General features: G+C 42.7%; 1 protein-coding gene across 14 annotated transcripts in view; it reads left to right on the top strand.

The window, feature by feature from the left end:
• LOC105472617 (lebercilin LCA5 like) overlaps positions 1 to 11473 on the top strand; it is a 44299-nt gene extending 32826 nt beyond the window's left edge. For all 14 annotated transcript variants that reach the window (XM_011726033.2, XM_011726025.2, XM_011726023.2 and 11 more), the window contains 4 exons: positions 5559 to 5643; positions 7000 to 7103; positions 7276 to 7393; positions 10721 to 11473. In XM_011726033.2, the coding sequence (XP_011724335.2) occupies positions 5559 to 5643; positions 7000 to 7103; positions 7276 to 7393; positions 10721 to 11451 (1038 nt within the window). In that variant the 3' untranslated portion in view covers positions 11452 to 11473. The remainder of the gene's footprint in view (positions 1 to 5558; positions 5644 to 6999; positions 7104 to 7275; positions 7394 to 10720) is intronic.
• Positions 11474 to 18758: the final 7285 nt, after the last annotated feature.

Raw genomic sequence — 18758 nt, 5'->3', positions numbered from 1 at the left:
GTAAAATGCAGATGAACCCAAATGTGTATACAGTTAGCCCTTTGTAACCGCAGGATGCAGAACCTGTGGACAGGGAACGCTGACTATATCCTATTGGGGGCACAAAGCCACAGAAGGAAGTCATTCCAAGTGACTCAAAACACATAATGTCATTGCATATGGCCAGTGAGATACACTGTAAGGACACAAATAACTTTACAAAAAATCTGACACTGTTTAGTAATGATATTGTTGGTAATGATGGTGACGTTGTTGTTTTGAGAATGTTGTGTATATCTTATGGGATACAGCTCCTGATAGATTATGGTGGTGTCATTGAGAACTGGGATTTGGGGGATGGACAAAAAAAAAGTACAGAAGAGAGAGTCAAATAAAAATCCTATAGTCCTGATTTTGATCTGAAGTGAAAGTATGCAATATTCTCAGAGTAACCAGGAGCAATGAATACCCCCAGCACCCAGGTTATGGTCTGTAAGTTCCATATCCTACTAAAACAAACCAAGGCTCCCTAAAAAATTCTAGCTCTGGTACAGGAAATACATTAGATGGGCCTGGAACGTATTGTCATACAAAAGCAAGGAAGCTATGAAGGACCATTAGGGTAGTATCAAAAGGACTCAGGCCCATCTAGAATAGGTTCCTACTGGCCAAAGATGGGGAAATTTGAGGATCAATGAAGATAACTGCCCGGGTTAAAACTTATCAAATGAACCCACAGTTCATAATGAGACTTAAAAAACTAAACGCCTCAGTGATGAGTCACTTGTGGAGGATGCTAGGGAACAGCATGCTATTTTGAAGACTGGTCAGTAGAGGACAAGAAGCAAACATTTTTACCTTTCCTGTATGAACGACTCCTCAGAGTAACCAAATCATTTGTGAGGGGATAAGATCCTGCTTATAAAAGCATTCCACTCAATAATGAAGAAGGAATGACAGGATTAGAATATCACTATTTTGGAAACTCCTAATGAATTAATGGCTCTAATCAATGATCATCAATGGCTCCTAGTATCACAAAAGAGATACGCGCTTCCTGACAGAGGTACACACCACCACCTACTCATGCCAAAGAACCGAACCTAAACCTGGTTACACACTGGGCTCTACCTACCAATTGAAAAGCAGAGGGGAGAACATGCTCAGGATGGGATGCAGTCAGCAGTGTGAGAATGTGGGAAACTGCATTACAGATACCCCCATTTCTACGATTAAGTAGCAAAGCAGAAAAAATAAGAGGTGAGAGTGAGAACCTATAGATTAAAAGACAGTAAGAGATATATTAATCAGTCACAGTGTTTTGAACCTTGTTTAGATTCTAATTCAAACCTTTTAAAAATGATAGAAAATGGGGAAAATGTTAAACAAACTGGATATTTGGTTATGTGAAGGAATTATTGATTGGGGGAAGTGGAATGAAGACACTGCAGTTAGGTTTTAAAAGGGATACCCTTGTTTGCTACAGATACTGAAATAAGTTATTAGAGGGCTAGATTTGCTTCAAATAAGCCAGGGCTGGGGAGTGGGGCCAGAGAGAGTGGGAAACAGATATGAGCTGTTCATTAGTGAAGCCGGGGCATGGGCTCATGGAGGTTGACTGTACTATTCTACTTTATATATATATATATATATATATTTTTTTTTTTAATTTGTATAATAAAGTTTCAAAGGGAAAAATGTTTTTGAGATTACATATTTTGTGCATTTTTAAAAGAGTAGAAATGGCTAGATCAAGAAGGTGGCCCGAACACATGCTTTTTGTCCCTCCCTGCCAAAGCCCCATAGAAATGAAAGAAAATGTATTTTTAAAATAACGCTCCAAGCCAGGCATGGTGGCTTACACCATTTTTTGTGAAGTTGAGGCAGAAGGATCTTTTGAGCCCAAGAAGTCAAGACCAGCCAAGGCAACAGAACAAAGCCTGTCTCTACAAAAAAATTTAGAAATTATCTGGGCATGGTGGCACACACCTGTAATCCCAGCTACTCCAGAGGCTGAGGCAGGAGGATCTCTTGAGCCCAGGAGTTGGAGGCTTTAGTGATGGCACCACTGCACTCCAGCCTGGGCAACGGAGAGAGACTCTTGTCTCTAAAAATAAATAAAATAATCCAGAATCCTAGAAAGGATACCAAAACTACCAGATCTAACAAAGAATTTCTGGAAGATAAAAAAGGGGTTTTTCTTTTTTTTAGATTAATGAAACCAAACATAGACAATCACAAACTAAAATATGCACAGATACACACACACACACACACACACAGAGAGAGAGAGAGAGAGAGAGAGAGAGAGAGAGAGAGAGACAGAGACAGAGAGAGAGAGAACCGGACAGATGCAATACTGCCTTTTATGACCTAGCCTTGGCAGTCACACAGCATCACTTCTGCAGTGACAAGGTGGTCCTAGGCAGTTCAAGCAGTGAACTCCACCTCTTGGGAGGGTGTCACAAGGTCCTTGAAGAGCATATGGGACTAGAAATCTTGTCGTGGGAATTCTAGGAAAATACAGTCTGCCACATTAACGAAAGTCATTGTTTGAGCTTGGAAGAGTCTGGTCCCAAAGGTCAAAAGTTCCGTTTCCTTATTTTGAAACTCATTTTCAAAGTCATCCCACACCGAGGTCTAGGCCCACTTCTGGAGTATGAGCCGAAGTAAGAAGAGGGATATCAGCCTTCCACAGCTCCCACATGAGGTACTGCCACCCGTCTTATACCCAGACTACAGTCACACTCCTGCATTAAGACAGTGCTTTCTATCTAAGTTCTGCAAGCCATCAACGCTGACCTTAATATGATTCCACACCATGACCCAACTTCCCCTTTAACTCTTACTTGATACCCTTGCGCTTGCAGGGAGTCTCTGCGCTGAGTATTCCACGAGCATTCCATGAACATTCCCAGCCACGGGCTGTCTTCTTGTTTGCCTTGACTAATTGAACCCAACTACACGAGTCTCCCGGGTTGTGTTCCAGCCTGCTGTGTTAGACTTCTGGCCCAGCTCTGTCGTGGTGCCCAACCGGAAGCTCTGCTCCAAGCCTCAAGGAGGACTATCCTCCAGGTTGCTTCCATTTGACCCCCGCCGCCCCTGTGGCAGCCCCTTGTTCTGTTCTTGCTCTGCCTCATTCCTGCTCTCTGTTGCTGACCTCCAAGTGTCCAGACCAAATCAAAAGGTAGAACTGAATTTTTCAGGTAACCAAAATTTGTCCCTGTAAATATGAAAATGTTTCTTAACCAGTATGGATGAAAAACCATTCTAAAATGTTTTACACAGTATCCTTCATCTGAAAGCTATTATCCAGAATATACCTGATCAACTTTTCATGGTGATTAACTGTCAGCATTTACTGTTCTTTTGGCTAAGTGTTACCACAATAAGAAAAGAGAGATGAACTGTTAATATTTTTGCCTCCAGAAACTTAAATTCTAGAAAAGATTAATATTCTCGTGTTTTATCCCTTTGTGTACCTCTGAAAATAAACTAATTTTATGATTCAAATGAGTAGAAAACCTACACTGTACAATTCAGGTACAAAAATATGTCATGTTCTTTATTTTCTGTAACTGAGCCATACTTCCTTATGAGCCCCAGTCCCACAAATTAGGGATGAGGGTGGCAGTTGGACAAGGAGAAATGGATACAAGCTCATCACAGTCTCTTCTAACTCCAAACAGTCTTATGCTAGGTTGTCTCGTAGACTTGCAGACTTTTTCCTCATCCCTGTCTTCTGTCTCAGTGGAGATGGCATCCTGGGCATGAGAGAAAACATATGTGTGCTCTTGGTGGAGCGGAAAAGAGGCCTGTGGTCTGTGTTCTGCCCTCTGGCCCCTCTCTACACCTGCTTCTCCTGATGAGTGACTGGTCTTAAATTCCCAGGACCCTGTCTGATGTGTACTGAATGTGGCTGCTAAAACTCCTGGCCTCTTCTCCGTCTGGTCAAATAAATCCTGGTGATCATCCCTTGCTGACTGTTGATGCAAATGCCCTGAGATGCATCCTCCATCTGATCTCTGGCTAGATTCTCTATCACAAAGCCTGTGCTATGGGAGCACCTGGACCTGTAACCTTAAGGACTCCAGAGCAGGTGCAGCTCCCTCCACAGGTCCCACTGGTTGCACAGGGAAGGGAAGCACAGTCTCTGACCTGGAGACAGTATTTAGCCCTTTCTGACTTACCACTTGAGCAATACCACGTTACTTTAGCTCCATGATGAATGGGGCAGGGAGGCGCTTTTTACGGGGTTTGCAATTTTCCTGGACCACACTGAGGCCTCTTGCACTGAGACTTTCCCAAACTGCAGAGATGTTACTTACCCCCTGAATATCCCTTGGCCCATAGATTTGACCCTAAGGAGCACAAGGAGACGAGCGCGCGCTCTCTCTCTCTCTCTCTCTCTCTCTCCCCCTCTCCCCCCCCGCCCCGCCCACCTCTGTGTGTGTGTGTGTGCATATGTGTGCACATGCACGTCTGTCACACTCTGACATCCCTGGCTTCCTTCCTCTTTACTTCATATATGCCCACCTCTCTTAACCATGGTTGTTACTAAAATTCAATGGTCGTGAGTCCAAAGCCTTTCTTGCCTCCTAGTGTACATATGAGAAGGAGCATTTGATATTTAATAAAAACCCTTTTTTTGTTCCTCAACAAGTTAAGGTTTCAAAACATCTGTTTTGCCAAGACTCAAAAAAGTCAATATTGAAATTTAAAATGGAACAATGATACCCTTGTTCTAGGCTTTCCCCCACTGCCCTTGTCTAGATGTAGCCCTGTCTCATGGAACTTTCTATTAGATGGCGGAAATGTTCACCTGTGCTGTCCAATACTGTAGTCACTAGTCACACGCAGCTGCTGACCACTTATTGGAAATACAAATAGTGTGGCTGACGACCTAAATTTTAATTTAATTTCATTTAAATGAAATCACAACATATAGCTAGTGGCTACTGTAGGGCACAGTACAGAAGAATATTTCATAAACTTCAAGGCCCACAGGACAGAAGGAAAACAGTGGACAAGCTTACCTGCAAGGCTTTTAAAAAATACTGTCCCAATTACAATAATGTGTCACTTTGTTTAAAAAGCTAGTACTTTTTGATGTCAGGAATGGTATAGGATGATACGGCCTATTTCTGTTTCTTCTAAGATCTATAGATTGTATTCAGAGGATACTGAGCTCATTTAAATTTTTTTTTTTTTTTTTTTTTTTGAGACGGAGTCTCGCTCTGTCACCCAGGCTGGAGTGCAGTGGCCGGATCTCGGCTCACTGCAAGCTCCGCCTCCCAGGTTCACGCCATTCTCCTGCCTCAGCCTCCCGAGTAGCTGGGACTATAGGCGCCCGCCACCTCGCCCGGCTAGTTTTTTGTATTTTTTAGTAGAGACGGGGTTTCACCGTGTTAGCCAGGATGGTCTCGATCTCCTGACCTCGTGATCCGCCCGTCTCGGCCTCCCAAAGTGCTGGGATTACAGGCGTGAGCCACTGCGCCCGGCCTAAATTGTTTTTAAAAGAAATCAGGGTTGACAAAAGCAAACATTTACAGAAAAATTGGTTTTGTGGTTCTTTTTAGGAAAAGGATCGTGAGCTTGAAATTAAAAACATCTATAGTCATCGAATACTTAAAAATTTACACGACACAGAGGACTATCCAAAAGGTATGTTTTAATTACTTTTGCTCAAAATCTATTTTTAAGTATCTAGTCAGATTGTCCTAATTTATGTAGCCAAAATAATGGATATTTTCAAAAATCACTTCATTAGGCATTAAAATACATTTTGTGATTCTAGAAGAATAATGAGACTGAGATGATGAGATGGCTAGAAAGGAAGAGAAATGCTCTCCTATTCTCCCACCCTCAGCACAGCCCTTTATGTCCTTTCTTCAGGTGGAGCAAAAGGATAACTTCAGCCTGAAGCAAAATGTCTGCCAAAAAGGGAACTTTCTAAGTGTATCTGTTAGCCAGTGTATGGCTTTTCAAAATGAACTTTATTGGGGTATACTTTACCTCAATAAAATGCATCCATTTTAAGTGTGTACGCAGCTCAGTGGGTTTTGACAGATGCTTATACCGATGGAGCCACCACCCTAATCAAGATATGGAATATTTCCACCTCCCCAGGAAGCTTCCTCGTGTCCCTGCAGTCAGTAGTCCCCTACCTCACCCAGCAACCACTGACTTTCCTTTGGTCACAATAGCTGAGTTTGTCTGTTCTAGAACTTCGCGTAAGTAGACTCCCACAGCATGAACTCTTTTGTATCTGGCTTCTTTTGTTCAGCATCATGTTTTTGAGATTCGTCTCTACTGATGCCACTATCATTAGTGTATACCTCTCATTGGTGAAGAGTCTTCTTTCCTTCAAGACCACATGCACTTCCCCCCAAGATCTCCCAGCAACAGATTCGACTCAGACGTAGCATAGGAATACTCAGCCCTGTTTTATTAGAAGAAGTAGCTACATGTTTACTTCCAGATGCAACAACCTCAAATTTCCTTGCCTGCCTTTGTTTGCTTCTGGCTTATAATCTAGAATAATACAGACGATGAATCAACCAAGGGGGTGTTTAAAAGATATAATTTCCTTCACTTTTCAGGGCAAGTGCAGTCTAGACTTAGCGGTCATGTGCTTTAGCACAGACAGTCTAACCACTGATAATCAAGAGCTCTGCCACAGGATGGCTCGGTGGCCTGGCCTCTCACAATTACACGTCTACCTTGTTGAATCCCATCCACAAAGGACAGCCTTGTCCTCCAACAGCAACACTGTCTTATCCTAACACCTACTTGTTTTGTACTCTAACACTGTGGGGCCCAAAGTAAGACAAAGCAAGGGCCCTGAAGGGAAAAACAGGAAATTTAGCAAATGCTATATATATATATAATATTTAGAAAATACTTAGTATACTTAGTCTACTTTATTATTACATTGCATTAATGTTATTTTATATGTAAAATCAATATTGCATCCAAATGTAAAATATGTTTCTTACATATAATCTACCTGTTCTATAGTTTCTTCAACAAAATCAGTCCAAGCAGACAGAAAAAGTTTGCCATTCACAAGTATGAGACACCAGGGAACCCAAAAATCAGATGTTCCACCTTTGACAACTAAGGTACAGCAAACTTGGAATCTTGCAGTGTCTAATTAAACATGTCTTAACAAAAATAAATTAGGCTACAGTCACTTGTTCTATGTGAAAAGTATTTGTAATCGTTAGACTAAAATGCAATTTAAAGTTATCTAGACCCCCCAAAATGTGTTTTTGCTGCTTTTCTAAATCATAGGGTAAAAAGGCAACAGGAAACATGAATCGTAAAGAAAAATCAACTGAAATAAATCGTGAAATTCCTCACTGTGTCAATAAACTACCAAAGCAAGAGGATTCTAAGACAAAATATGAAGGTAATTTTAACAACTTTTTAAAGTCTGTCTTATTGGATTTTTTTTGTTGTGAATTACTATATGTGTATATAAAGCACACGTAAAACAGCTGGGCATGGTGGCTTAGGCCTGTAATCCCAGCACTTTGGGAGGCTGAGGTGGGCGGATCACCTGAGGTCAAGAGTTTGAGACCAGCCTGGCCAACATGGTGAAACCCTGTCTCTACTAAAAATGCAAAAATTAACTGGACATGGTGGTGTGCACCTGTAATCCCAACTACTCAGGAGGCTGAGGCAGGAAAATCACTTGGACCCAGGAGGCAGAGGTTGCAGTGAGCTGAGATCATGCCACTGCACTCCAACCTGGGCGACAGAGTGAGACTCCATCTCAAAAAAAAAAAAAAAAAAAAAAAACACATCATAAAACAGTTTCCAGAATTATAATAAAAGGAACACCTGTGTACCCAGTACCCTGCTTAAGAAACAGTACATGAGTGCTCCTTGGAACACCCATGGGCCCTTCACAATCGTATCCCCTCACCCTGCCCACCAGAAACAACCACCATCTTGGGTTTTAGGCCAGTCATTCCCTTGCTTTCCCTCACAGCTCCCTGTCTATATATAGCTATATTCGTCTGCTTGGGCTGCCATAAGAAAATACCATAGACTGCTGGCTTAAACAACATTTATTTATTTTCTCATGGTTCTGGAGGCTGGGAAGTCCAAGATCAAGGTTCTAGCCCTTTGGCTTCTGGTTGAGGCTCTCTTCCTGGCTTTAGATGCCTCACTTCTCACTATGTCTTCATGTGGCCTTTCCTTAGTGCTTGCACAAGGAGGGTCAGGGAGAGAGCACCAGTGCTCCACTGTTTCTTTTCATAAGGACACTAATTCCATCATGAAGGCCCCAACCTTGTGATCTCATTTAACCTTAATTACTTCCTTAAAGACCCAGTCTCCAAATATAGTCATACTGGGGAGTTAGGGCTTCAACATATGAAATTTGGGAGGGAGGAACACAAACATTCATTTCATAATAGTATCCTTAAATAATATATTCAGCTTTGGAAAACCGAGTAGCAAATTATTCAAATCCAGCTGAGCAAAGGGCAATATTGCCACTTTTGAATACAGACTTCCAGGAAAAGGACTCCAGCTTCAGCTCCCCTGGATGTACAAGGGCCCAGTCAGTGGGTGAGGTCATGAATCATCCTGGGATCTGGCAGGGCTTTTCTGGGCAGGCCCCAGAGAGCTAGGGCCGAGAGAACGGGCTGCTCAAAATTTCTTATTCTAAGATCACCAAAGCTTACCTCCGGCTCTTGGGAGTAGGTGGAAACAAACTGCTTCTGTGGGGTGCAAGGAGAGTCCTCAGCTGGCCCAGGCTGCAGGGCTTGATAGAGAGTACACCACTTCATCAGCGATGGGCAAGACAGGCCAAGGCCCTGGCTCACCTGGTGTTTGGTACCTGGAGGTCTAATGGAGCGGGGATCCCAGTCTGTCTCCTCATCTCTGGTGTGCAGCTAGCATCCTGGGATTGCCCTTCATCATTTCCTGCAGGTTCCTGTCACTCCCCTTCTCTACTGGATCTTCTCTTTCCTAAGCCAAGTCCTCCTCTTTCATGGTCAATTACATCATGTTTTAAGGAGCACAACCTTCACAGGCTTCTTGTAAATGGGTGTGGGTAAGGTAAATTTGTATACCTCTCATCTGGAAGTGTCATTATTCTGCCCTTACACTTGATTCATAATTGCCTAGATAGGAAACTCTAAGTTGGGGGTCATTTTCCTTTGGAATTTTGAAGATGTGGCTCATTGTTTCATGTTACATCACCACTCACGGGAGATCTGGGTGCAGTCCCACAAGGCTGGGCAAGAGCAACTTCTGAGGAAAGAACATGCATGATGAATGAGTCCCAGAGTTTACTCAGGGCTGCAAATCAGACGTGTTCCCGTAGGCAGCATGGAGAGCCCTTGTTGAACACATTGGGCATTCAGAAGAGGACCAAGAAGGGCCTCACCTTAGTTGTGAGGCCAAATAATGTTTAAATAACACAGTAGTTTGACAGAACTCACCCATAAAGCCACTCTGTCTGTTGCAGTTTGGTGGAAACTGATCATCAGTTGCAATTGCACTGTGGTCACTGGTGTGTTTTAAGTTTTCCGCTTATTTTTCAGTCCATTGTCCTAATTCATATTGTCCTAGAAAGTGTATCCATTCATTTGACAAATACTTTGTGTGCATACACTATGTGTCAGACACTGTTCTAGGCATTAGGGAGACAGCAGGAAGCAAATGCAAAACCCTGCCCTCATGTGCTTATATTCTAGTATGGGAACACCTTTCCCCCCCGGTTCACATGGATCCAGCTCATCGTCTATAATAACTGCCTGGAATTCCACAGACTGCACATGCCATACCTTATTTAACCATGATTCCTTCGGCAGATGTTTGGGAGGTTTTAGTGTTACTAAACCAAGCTGCAGTGAACATCGTTGCACTTATCTTTGTCTATTTTTTGTAGGTTTGTTCTAAGAAGAAGTTGTTGGGTCTAAGAGTATATTCACTTAAAATGTTGATTGATACTGCCAAATTGCCATCCAAAAACGCTGTGCCAATAACACACCCACCAGTGGGGACCAAACATTCCCGTTGCCCCATCTTCTCAACAGCTCTAGAAATTATTTGCCAATTGGATGGATGAAAAATGTTCTCATTGGTTTGTTTTGTTTTGTTTTGTTTTGTAACAGCTCTGTTCTGTTGCCCAAGCTGGCATGCAGTGGCACAATCACGGCTCACTGCAGTCTTGTCCTCCTGGGTTGAAGTGATCCTCCCACCTTAGCCTCCTGAGTAGCCAGGACTACCGGCATGCACCACCACGCCCAGCTAATTTTTGTATTTTTTGTAGAGATGGGGTTTCGCTATGTTGCCCAGGCTGGTCTCAGACTCTTGGGCTCAAGCAATCCTCCTGCTTCAGCCTCCCAAAGTGCTGGAATTACAGGTGTGAGCCACTGCACTCAGCCATCACTGTTTTAACTGGCACTACATCCAGTTAGTAATGTTGAACGTCTATTAATAACCTTATTGGCAAATTTTATTTCTTCCTCAATGAATGTCATTTTTCTTTTGGTTTCATAATTCCCATTTGCTTGGGAAATTCTAAGAAACTATAACATAACACATTTGTTAATATCACCCTTCTCTGTAACCTATTGTCTATGCATCTATTTTCTTACCTTTTCTGTCATTTCAATGTGCTTGTGAGGTGGTGCAAATAAGTGTCCTAGACATGCCATCCTGAAATAGAGATCCATTCATTTTAAACAGCACTAAATTGCCTATTTTTCTAATACAGATTTATCAAGGGAAGAGAAACATTTGGAAGTGCAAGTACTGCTGGAGAATACTGGAAGACAAAAAGACAAAAAAGAAGACCAAGAAAAGAAAACCATTTTTGTGAAAGAAGAGCAAGAATTACCACCAAAAATAATTGAAGTTATTCATCCTGAAAGAGAAAGCACTCAAGAAGATGTTCTAGTAAGAGAAAAGTTTAAAAGAAGCATGCAGAGAAATGGCATGGATGACACACCTGACAAATGCACTGCTCCCTACACGAAAGGCCCCCTCAGACAAAGAAGGCATTACTCATTCACAGAAGCAACTGAAAATCTGCATCATGGGCTTCCTGCTTCAGGTGGGCCAGCCAATGCTGGCAACACGAAGTACAGTCATAGTACAAGCAAGCATCTCAGTAACAGAGAGGAAATGGAGCTAGAGCATTCTGACAGTGGGTATGAGCCCTCATTTGGCAAGTCTTCCAGAATAAAAGTGAAGGATACAACTTTCAGAGATAAGAAAAGCAGTCTCATGGAAGAACTCTTTGGATCAGGCTACGTGTTGAAAACTGACCAATCAAGTCCTGGTGTTGCAAAAGGCTCAGAGGAGCCTTTGCAAAGTAAGGAGTCACATCCCCTGCCTCCCAGTCAGGCCTCCGCCAGCAATGCTTTCGGAGACTCTAAAGTAACTGTGGTAAATTCTATTAAGCCATCGTCACCTACAGAAGGAAAAAGAAAAATAATTATTTAAATATAATCAATATCCTAATGCATTCTGGTTTGATATAATGCTACTTATGTGCCTTGCATCTTATTTTTGAAATGTGTGAGAGAGGGAGTGTATGTGTGTGTGTCTTTTAGTACTTAATTGACTTTCAATAATTAAATTTTTGTTTTATTGCTAATCTAGTAAAAAATCTATTTTATATTAGCCAATGATAACACTTCAAATTTACATCTTTACAACTGAAACATCCATTATCTTCTGGGAGACTGGTTTACTATATGGTTTTAGTATTCTGTGGGACTCCACAGCTAGTAACTCTAAGTTAGTCACTCAAAACATATGCATCTCATACACAACAAAATTTATCAGCAATAGAGTTGAATTGTAACTTAAAAACATGGAAGCAGGCCAGATGCAGTGGTTCACGTCTGTAATGCCAGCATTTTGGGAGGCCAAGGTGGGAGGATGACTTGAGTCCAGGAGTTTAAGACCAGCCTGGGCAACAGGACACAACCCCGTCTCTACAAAAATTAAAAGAATTAGCCAGGTGTGGTGGTGTGTGCCTGTAGTCCCAGGTACTTGGGAGGCTGAGGTCAAAGAATCACTTGAGCCCAGGTCAAGGCTTCAGTGAGATATGATCGTGCCACTGCACTCCAGCTTGGGCAATCAGAGTGAGGCTGTGTCTCAAAAAATAAAAACAAAATGTAGCAGCAGCTTTGAAAGAGAACAATATGATCAAAAGACTCTTTTTACTAAAACAAAAAAACATTGGCTGGGTGCCGTGGCTCACACCAGTAATCCCAACACTTTGGGAGGCCGAGGTAGGTGGATCACCTGAGGTCAGGAGTTTGAGACCAGCCTGGCCAACATGGTGAAACCCTGTCTCTACTAAAAACACAAAAAATTAGCCGGGTGTGGTAGCACATGCCTGTAATGGCAGCTTCCCAGGCGGCTGAGGCAGAAGAATCACTGGAACCCGAGAGGCAGAGGCTGTAGTGAGCCAAAATAACACCCACCACTGCACCCTAGCCTGGGTGACAGAGCAAGACTCTACCTCAAAGAAAAAAAAAAATACAGATATGTATCTGTGTGTATGATGTATATGTATATATATGTGTGTGTGTATATATATGTGTGTGTGTGTATATATATATATAGTGATTACCAAGCTTAGTTTTATGGAATTTTTTTTTTTTTTTTTTTGAGACAGAGTCTTGCTGTGTCACCCAGGCTGGAGTGTAGTGATAACAATCTTGGCTCACTGCAACCTCCACCCCCCGGGGTTCAAGTGATTCTCGTGTCTCAGCCTCCTGAGTGGCTGGGATTACAGGCGTGCGCCACCACACCCAGCTAATTTTTGTATTTTTATTAGAGACTAAAAATGGTTTTGCCAGGTTAGCCAGGCTGGTCTTGAACTCCTGACCTCAGGTGATCCACCTACCTCAGCCTCCCAAAGTGCTGGGAATGACAGGTGTGAGCCACCATGCCCAGCCATGACAATCATTTTTGAGTTTCTCTTATTCAGCTAACCTGGGTATCCAATGTCCTGCCTTTGTGGGTGATGCTTTCCTTGTGTACACCTGAGATCCAGTATCATTTATTGAGATTTGTTGCATACCTCTACGTTGACCATTTTTCTGTTAATCTTGTTCTAAAAACCGTAAGAGTGCCATGGCCCTGCTGGTGTTTATTCAAGATAGCTGCTCAGTCCTAACTAACACATTTACTAAACTTAGGATATTTTAAATTAGGACTATAAAAAGGAGGCTATACTCCCAGCCCCATTTTATTTAGCTGACCTTCATTTAGTTATAAGGGGGAGTTGTTTATAATCTAGACCATACTATTTCCTTTCCAATGATGTTTATGGGTTGGTGTGTAATATTAACTGCAATGGCAGCTACCTAGGAGGTTGAGGCAGGAGAATCACTTGAACCTGGGAGGTGGAGGTTGCAGTGAGCCAGGATCATGCCACTGCACTCCAGCCTGGGTGACAGAGCAAGACCCTGTCTCAAAAGATATAAAAATAAATATATAGCCAGGCGCGGTAGCTCACACCTGTAATCCCAGCACTTTGGGAGGCTGAGGCAGGCAGATCACCTGAGGTCGGGAGTTCAAGACCAGCCTGACCAACATGGTGAAACCCTGTCTCTACTAAAAATACAAAAATTAGCCATGCGTGGTGGCCAGCACCTGTAGTCCCAGCGACATGGGAGGCTGAGGCAGGAGAATTGCTTGAACCTGGGAGGTGAAGGTTGCAGTGAGCCGAGATCGCATCACTGCACTCCAGCCTGGGCAACATTGTGAGACTCCATCTCAAAAAATAATAATAATAAAAATAAGAATAAAAATAATAGACCAGGCGCAGTGGCTCACGCCTGTAATCCCAGCACTTCAGGAGGCCGAGGCGGGTGGATCATGAGGTCAGATCAAGACCATCCTGGCGAACACGGTGAAACCCGTCTCTACTAAAAAATAACAAAAAGTTAGCTGGGCGTGGTGGCAGGCACCTGTAGTCCCAGCTACTCGGGAGGTTGAGGCAGGAGAATGGTGTGAACCCGGTAGGCAGAGTTTGAAGTGAGCCTAGATCACTACAATTGGCATATGCTTTGATCTTTTATAAAAAGCAGGGTGCAATAAGAAAAGAAGAGGACAGAAGGGGTAAGGGGAAGGAGGGAGGGAGAGCTCTCACAGGCTCCTAAGGGGAAATACGCAAATGCAGTGAGATGACATAGTGGCCTAAATTCTGGAGGAATGTATTAAAAGGACTCCTGGAAATGGTATGCTGAGTAACATGACAATGTCTACTCCAGCTTCATAGTAGATAGAGGATTTTCCAAGGGATCTTTTCGTATGCCCACCCACAATAAAAGCACAAATAATATTATATCATAGAAATATTATGATTTAATATAATATTAAATCATAGCTATATTTAGAAGTGTAGAGAACTAATTTAATAAAAACAGAATCTAAGCCTGTTGTTGTCTAGTCATCTTAATTGTATGCATAAAAAAGTTAGAGGGTCACAGATTAACATGCTAACTTTTTATCTCTGAGGTATGAGATTGGGGCCAATTTTTAATTTATTTTTAGTGTTTTCTACTTTGGCTTTCTTTTGCATGTTTGCTATAATGAACATAACTGTACGATCATGGAAAAAAAGATTTTTAAAAACAAATCTATTTCCTGAGCTCTGAGAGAGAAGGTACTGCAACACTCTTGCTGGAACAAAAGCTAAAAATGCCGTACTAACGATAGAAAACGTTTCTAAATCGGCTGGTCAGCTGGTAAACACTCAACGAAATTAGGCACCCGAGGAGATAAGTAAGCAAAGCACTAAAGTAAGCTTCTGCCTAAAGGGCATTTGCCAAAATTAGAGAATTGAGCATCACAGACTCCTCCTGAGGACAAAACCCAGGCAGCCCAAGTTAGGGGGTCCCTTTTCCATACAATGCTGGGACCTCCCTGGGGTCTCCAGCTCAGTGAACTAAAAAATTGTAAGTAAAGAACTCAGATTCTTTACAGGTGGCTCAAGCCTGTAATCCCAACACTTTGGGAGGCTGAGGCAGGCAGATCACTTGAGGCCAGGAGTTCGAGACCAACCTGGCCAACATAGTGAAACCCCGTCTCTTACTAAAAATACAAGTATGAGCCAGGCGTGGTGCTGCATGCCTGTAATCCCAGCTACTCAGGAGGCTGAGGCAGGAAAATCGCTTAAACCCAGGAGGCGGGGGTTGCTGTGAGCCAAGATCACGCCACTGCACTCCAGCCTGGGCAACAGAGCAAGATTCCATCTCAAATTAATTAAAAGAAAAGCTAGCACGAAAGACACGCAACTCTTCTTTCACTTGAACGTTTAGAAGCCACCATTATTATTGAAATTAGGGGCCAATGTTGCCCTACTTTCAACATTTTTGTGTCTTAAGGAATAGGGAGCCCTGGGGAGCGGGGAGAGACGGGAATGGCCAAGTCAGTGGAGCAGTCAGAACCCACACATTTATACATTAAATCTGCTGCCTCGTACGGGTGTAATTGTTGATGCCCCAAAACAATTACCATAGTAACATCAAAGATCACTGGTCACAGACCACCATAACATATAATAATAAAAAATATGAAATGTCGTGAGAACCCCCAAAACGTGACACAGAGACACACAGTGGGCACATGCTGTGGATAAACGGCGCTGACAGACTTGGTCGATGCAGGGTGGCCACAAACCCTCAGTTTGTGAAAAAGAGTGTCTACGGAGCACAGTAAAGTGAAGCACAAAACAACAGCCATCTCTGTGTGCTGGAGAGCACACGAAACCAAACAACGTATTTTTACAGATTCAAATATGTGATACGACCATGACGAATAGGAAATGATAAAATTCAGAGCAATGGTGTTACCTTTGCTCAGTTGGGATCGCAAAGGTTCTTCTAAAACTTGGGTGAAAGATACAAAGATTTGTATTTTCATTCTTTAAAATTTACATATTTTAAATATTTTATACCTCTCAATATTTAATAAAAACTATTTTTTAAAAAGATTCAGGAACAATGGCTGGGCACAGTGGCTCACACCTATAATCACAGCACTCTGGGAAGCTGAGGCAGAAGATCACTTGAGGCCAGGAGTTTGAAACCAGCCTGGACAACATAGCAAGACCCCATCTCTACAAAAATTTAAAAATGAGCCCACAGTTGTGGTACACACCTGTTGTCCCAGCTACACAGCAGGCTGAGGCAGGAGGATCTTGAGTCCAGGAGTTCGAGACCAGCCTGGGTAACACAGTCAGACCCTGCTCTCTATAAAAATAAAAAAAGAGAAACAGCCAGGCATGGTGACGCATGCCTGTAATCCCAGCTATTCAGGAGGCCAAGGCTGGAGGATCGCTTGAGCCCAGAAGCACGAGGTTGTAATGAGCTATGATCATGCCACTGCACTCCAGCCTGGGTGACAGAATGAGACCCTGTCTCTTTAAAAAAAAAAATACAGGAAAAGAATTTGGCCAATATAAAGGAATGACTGCCCTACCCTTTAGAGTCCAATATACTTACCCACAATATTGGCCAAAACTACACAATATTCATGCAATTTAAGACTGAATTCACTGGTAAGAGTCAGCACTCTGAGTGTCGACAGATTTATACACATTAGATCCCAAAGATGCATGCAGGAAAGCCAACCCACACAAGAACCCTGGGCCCAGACACAGAATGAGCTGCCTGGCCTGGGATTCCAGTGGTGTTCAAACCAATCACGTGTGGCTTTGAATCTGTGACATCACCAAAGTGCTCTATACTGCAGGCCTTATAAGACAGCAGCACTTAGAAAATTCTCCTGACAGTTGTTAATTGCTAACATTTCAACTGCAAAGAAAACAGACTCCATACATGGCTCTAGTGGAAAACCATTATGTGATTCTGAGTTAAATACTCCTGGGTACTGACTGAAGGCATGCTGGAGGAGTACAGAAAAGCTCAGGGATAATCCCAGGCCCTAAAGGCGCTTGCAGCATCACTGAAATAACCTTTTATCACACACACGAAAAAGGATCTACAACATTAGAAACAAAACCACAACAGCAGATACCACCAATCAGTCACACAGCTACTACTTTAAATGCTCACATGATGGATAGGAAAGAAAAATCACTACCATAAGGGGGTCAGAGAAAGCTTTATTAAGTCTAAAGCTCTGGTTCCAGGGGGGCCGTCAGCACATACGTACACACACACACTCTCTCTCTCTCTCTCTCTCTCTCCCACAAAGCACTGTGTAAGAAAAACTATGGAAGGTCAGAGAGCCTGCCAGGTCAGGGGAAAGTAAACCAGTTTGCCTAGCATTCCAGCCCCTATGGCGGCAACAGGAGCACATAAAACCTGTAAAAAATGATTATGGGCTGGGCGTGGTGGCTAATGTCTGTAATCCCAGCACTTGAGCCCAAGAGTTTGAGACCAGCATGGGGAACATAATGAGACCCTGTCTCTATTTCAAAAAAAAAAAAAAGATTATGGATTTATATATTAAAAATTTTCTCTGATTTACCATAAATTTATGACCAAAAAAAATTATTATGAAGACAGCTTTAGATTTTTTTTTTTTTTTTTTTTTTTGAGACAGAGTCTCGCTCTGTCACCCAGGCTGGAGTGCAATGGTGTGATCTTGGCTCACTGCAACCTCCATCTCCCGGGTTCAAGCGATTCTCCTGCCTCAGCCTCCTGAGTAGCTGGGATTACAGGCGTGCGCCACCACGCCTGGCTAATTTTTGTATTTTTAGTAGAGACGGGGTTTCACCATGTTGGTCAGGCTGGTCTTGAACTCCTGACCTCGTGATCCGCCCACCTCAGCTTCCCAAAGTGCTGGGATTACAGGTGTGAGGCACCACGCCCAGTGCTTTAGACGTATTTTAAATCAAAGAGATACCTGTTTTCACATAAAATTATAAAATAGATCCAGTATTTTTAAAATAAAAACAAAAACCTGCTGGGCACCGTGGCTCAGGCCTGTAATCCCAACTTTGGGGCGTTATGGCAGGTGAATCACCTGAGGTCAGGAGTTAGAGACCAGCCTGGCCAACATGGTGAAACCCTGTCTCTATTAAACATACAAAAAATAGTCAGGCGTCATGGTGCAAGCCTATAGTCCCAGCTACACAGGAGGCTGAGGCAGAAGAATCACTTGAACCCAGGAGGCGGAGGTTGCAGTGAGCCAAGATCGCACCACTGCATTCTGGCCTGGGCAACAGAGCAAAACCCCATCTCAAAAAATAAATAAAAATAAATTTAAAACAAAATAAAACCTATCATTAGCTTTCAACATTATACACACATATCTAGAAAAAAGCAAAAGCACAGATGCTAACGCCAGCCACCCTAGTGCTATGGAGTCCCAGGTTTTTCTTCCTTGCTGCTTTTCTGTACTTCCCAAGTTAGATTTTTTTTAAAAAGCAGTAAATAGATACTACTTTTGTCTTTTTGGGTGTTACTTTTATAACTTTAAAACATTTATCTTAAAAGCACATATATTAATATTCATAAATGCATGGAATATCACTGGCAGTGTCGTAAGAAACTGGTAACAGAGGAAAACTTTGGGAAATTGGGTGACAAGAGTCATAAGATGCACATTTACTGCAGCCCTTTCTCTATCTTCTGAATTCAGCACCATGTTCATCATCTGTTGAAACAAATTGTAGGCAGGACGCAGAGGCTCACACCTGTAATCCCAGCACTTTGGGAGGCCGAGGCGGGTGGATCACCGGAGGTCAGGAGTTCGAGACCAACCTGGCCAACATGGTGAAATCCTGTCTCTACTAAAAATACAAAATTAACTGAGTG

The sequence above is a fragment of the Macaca nemestrina genome, chromosome 4 (assembly GCF_043159975.1).
Source record: "Macaca nemestrina isolate mMacNem1 chromosome 4, mMacNem.hap1, whole genome shotgun sequence".
NCBI lineage: Eukaryota > Metazoa > Chordata > Mammalia > Primates > Cercopithecidae > Macaca > Macaca nemestrina.
This window is presented reverse-complemented; position numbering and strand designations above follow the sequence as displayed.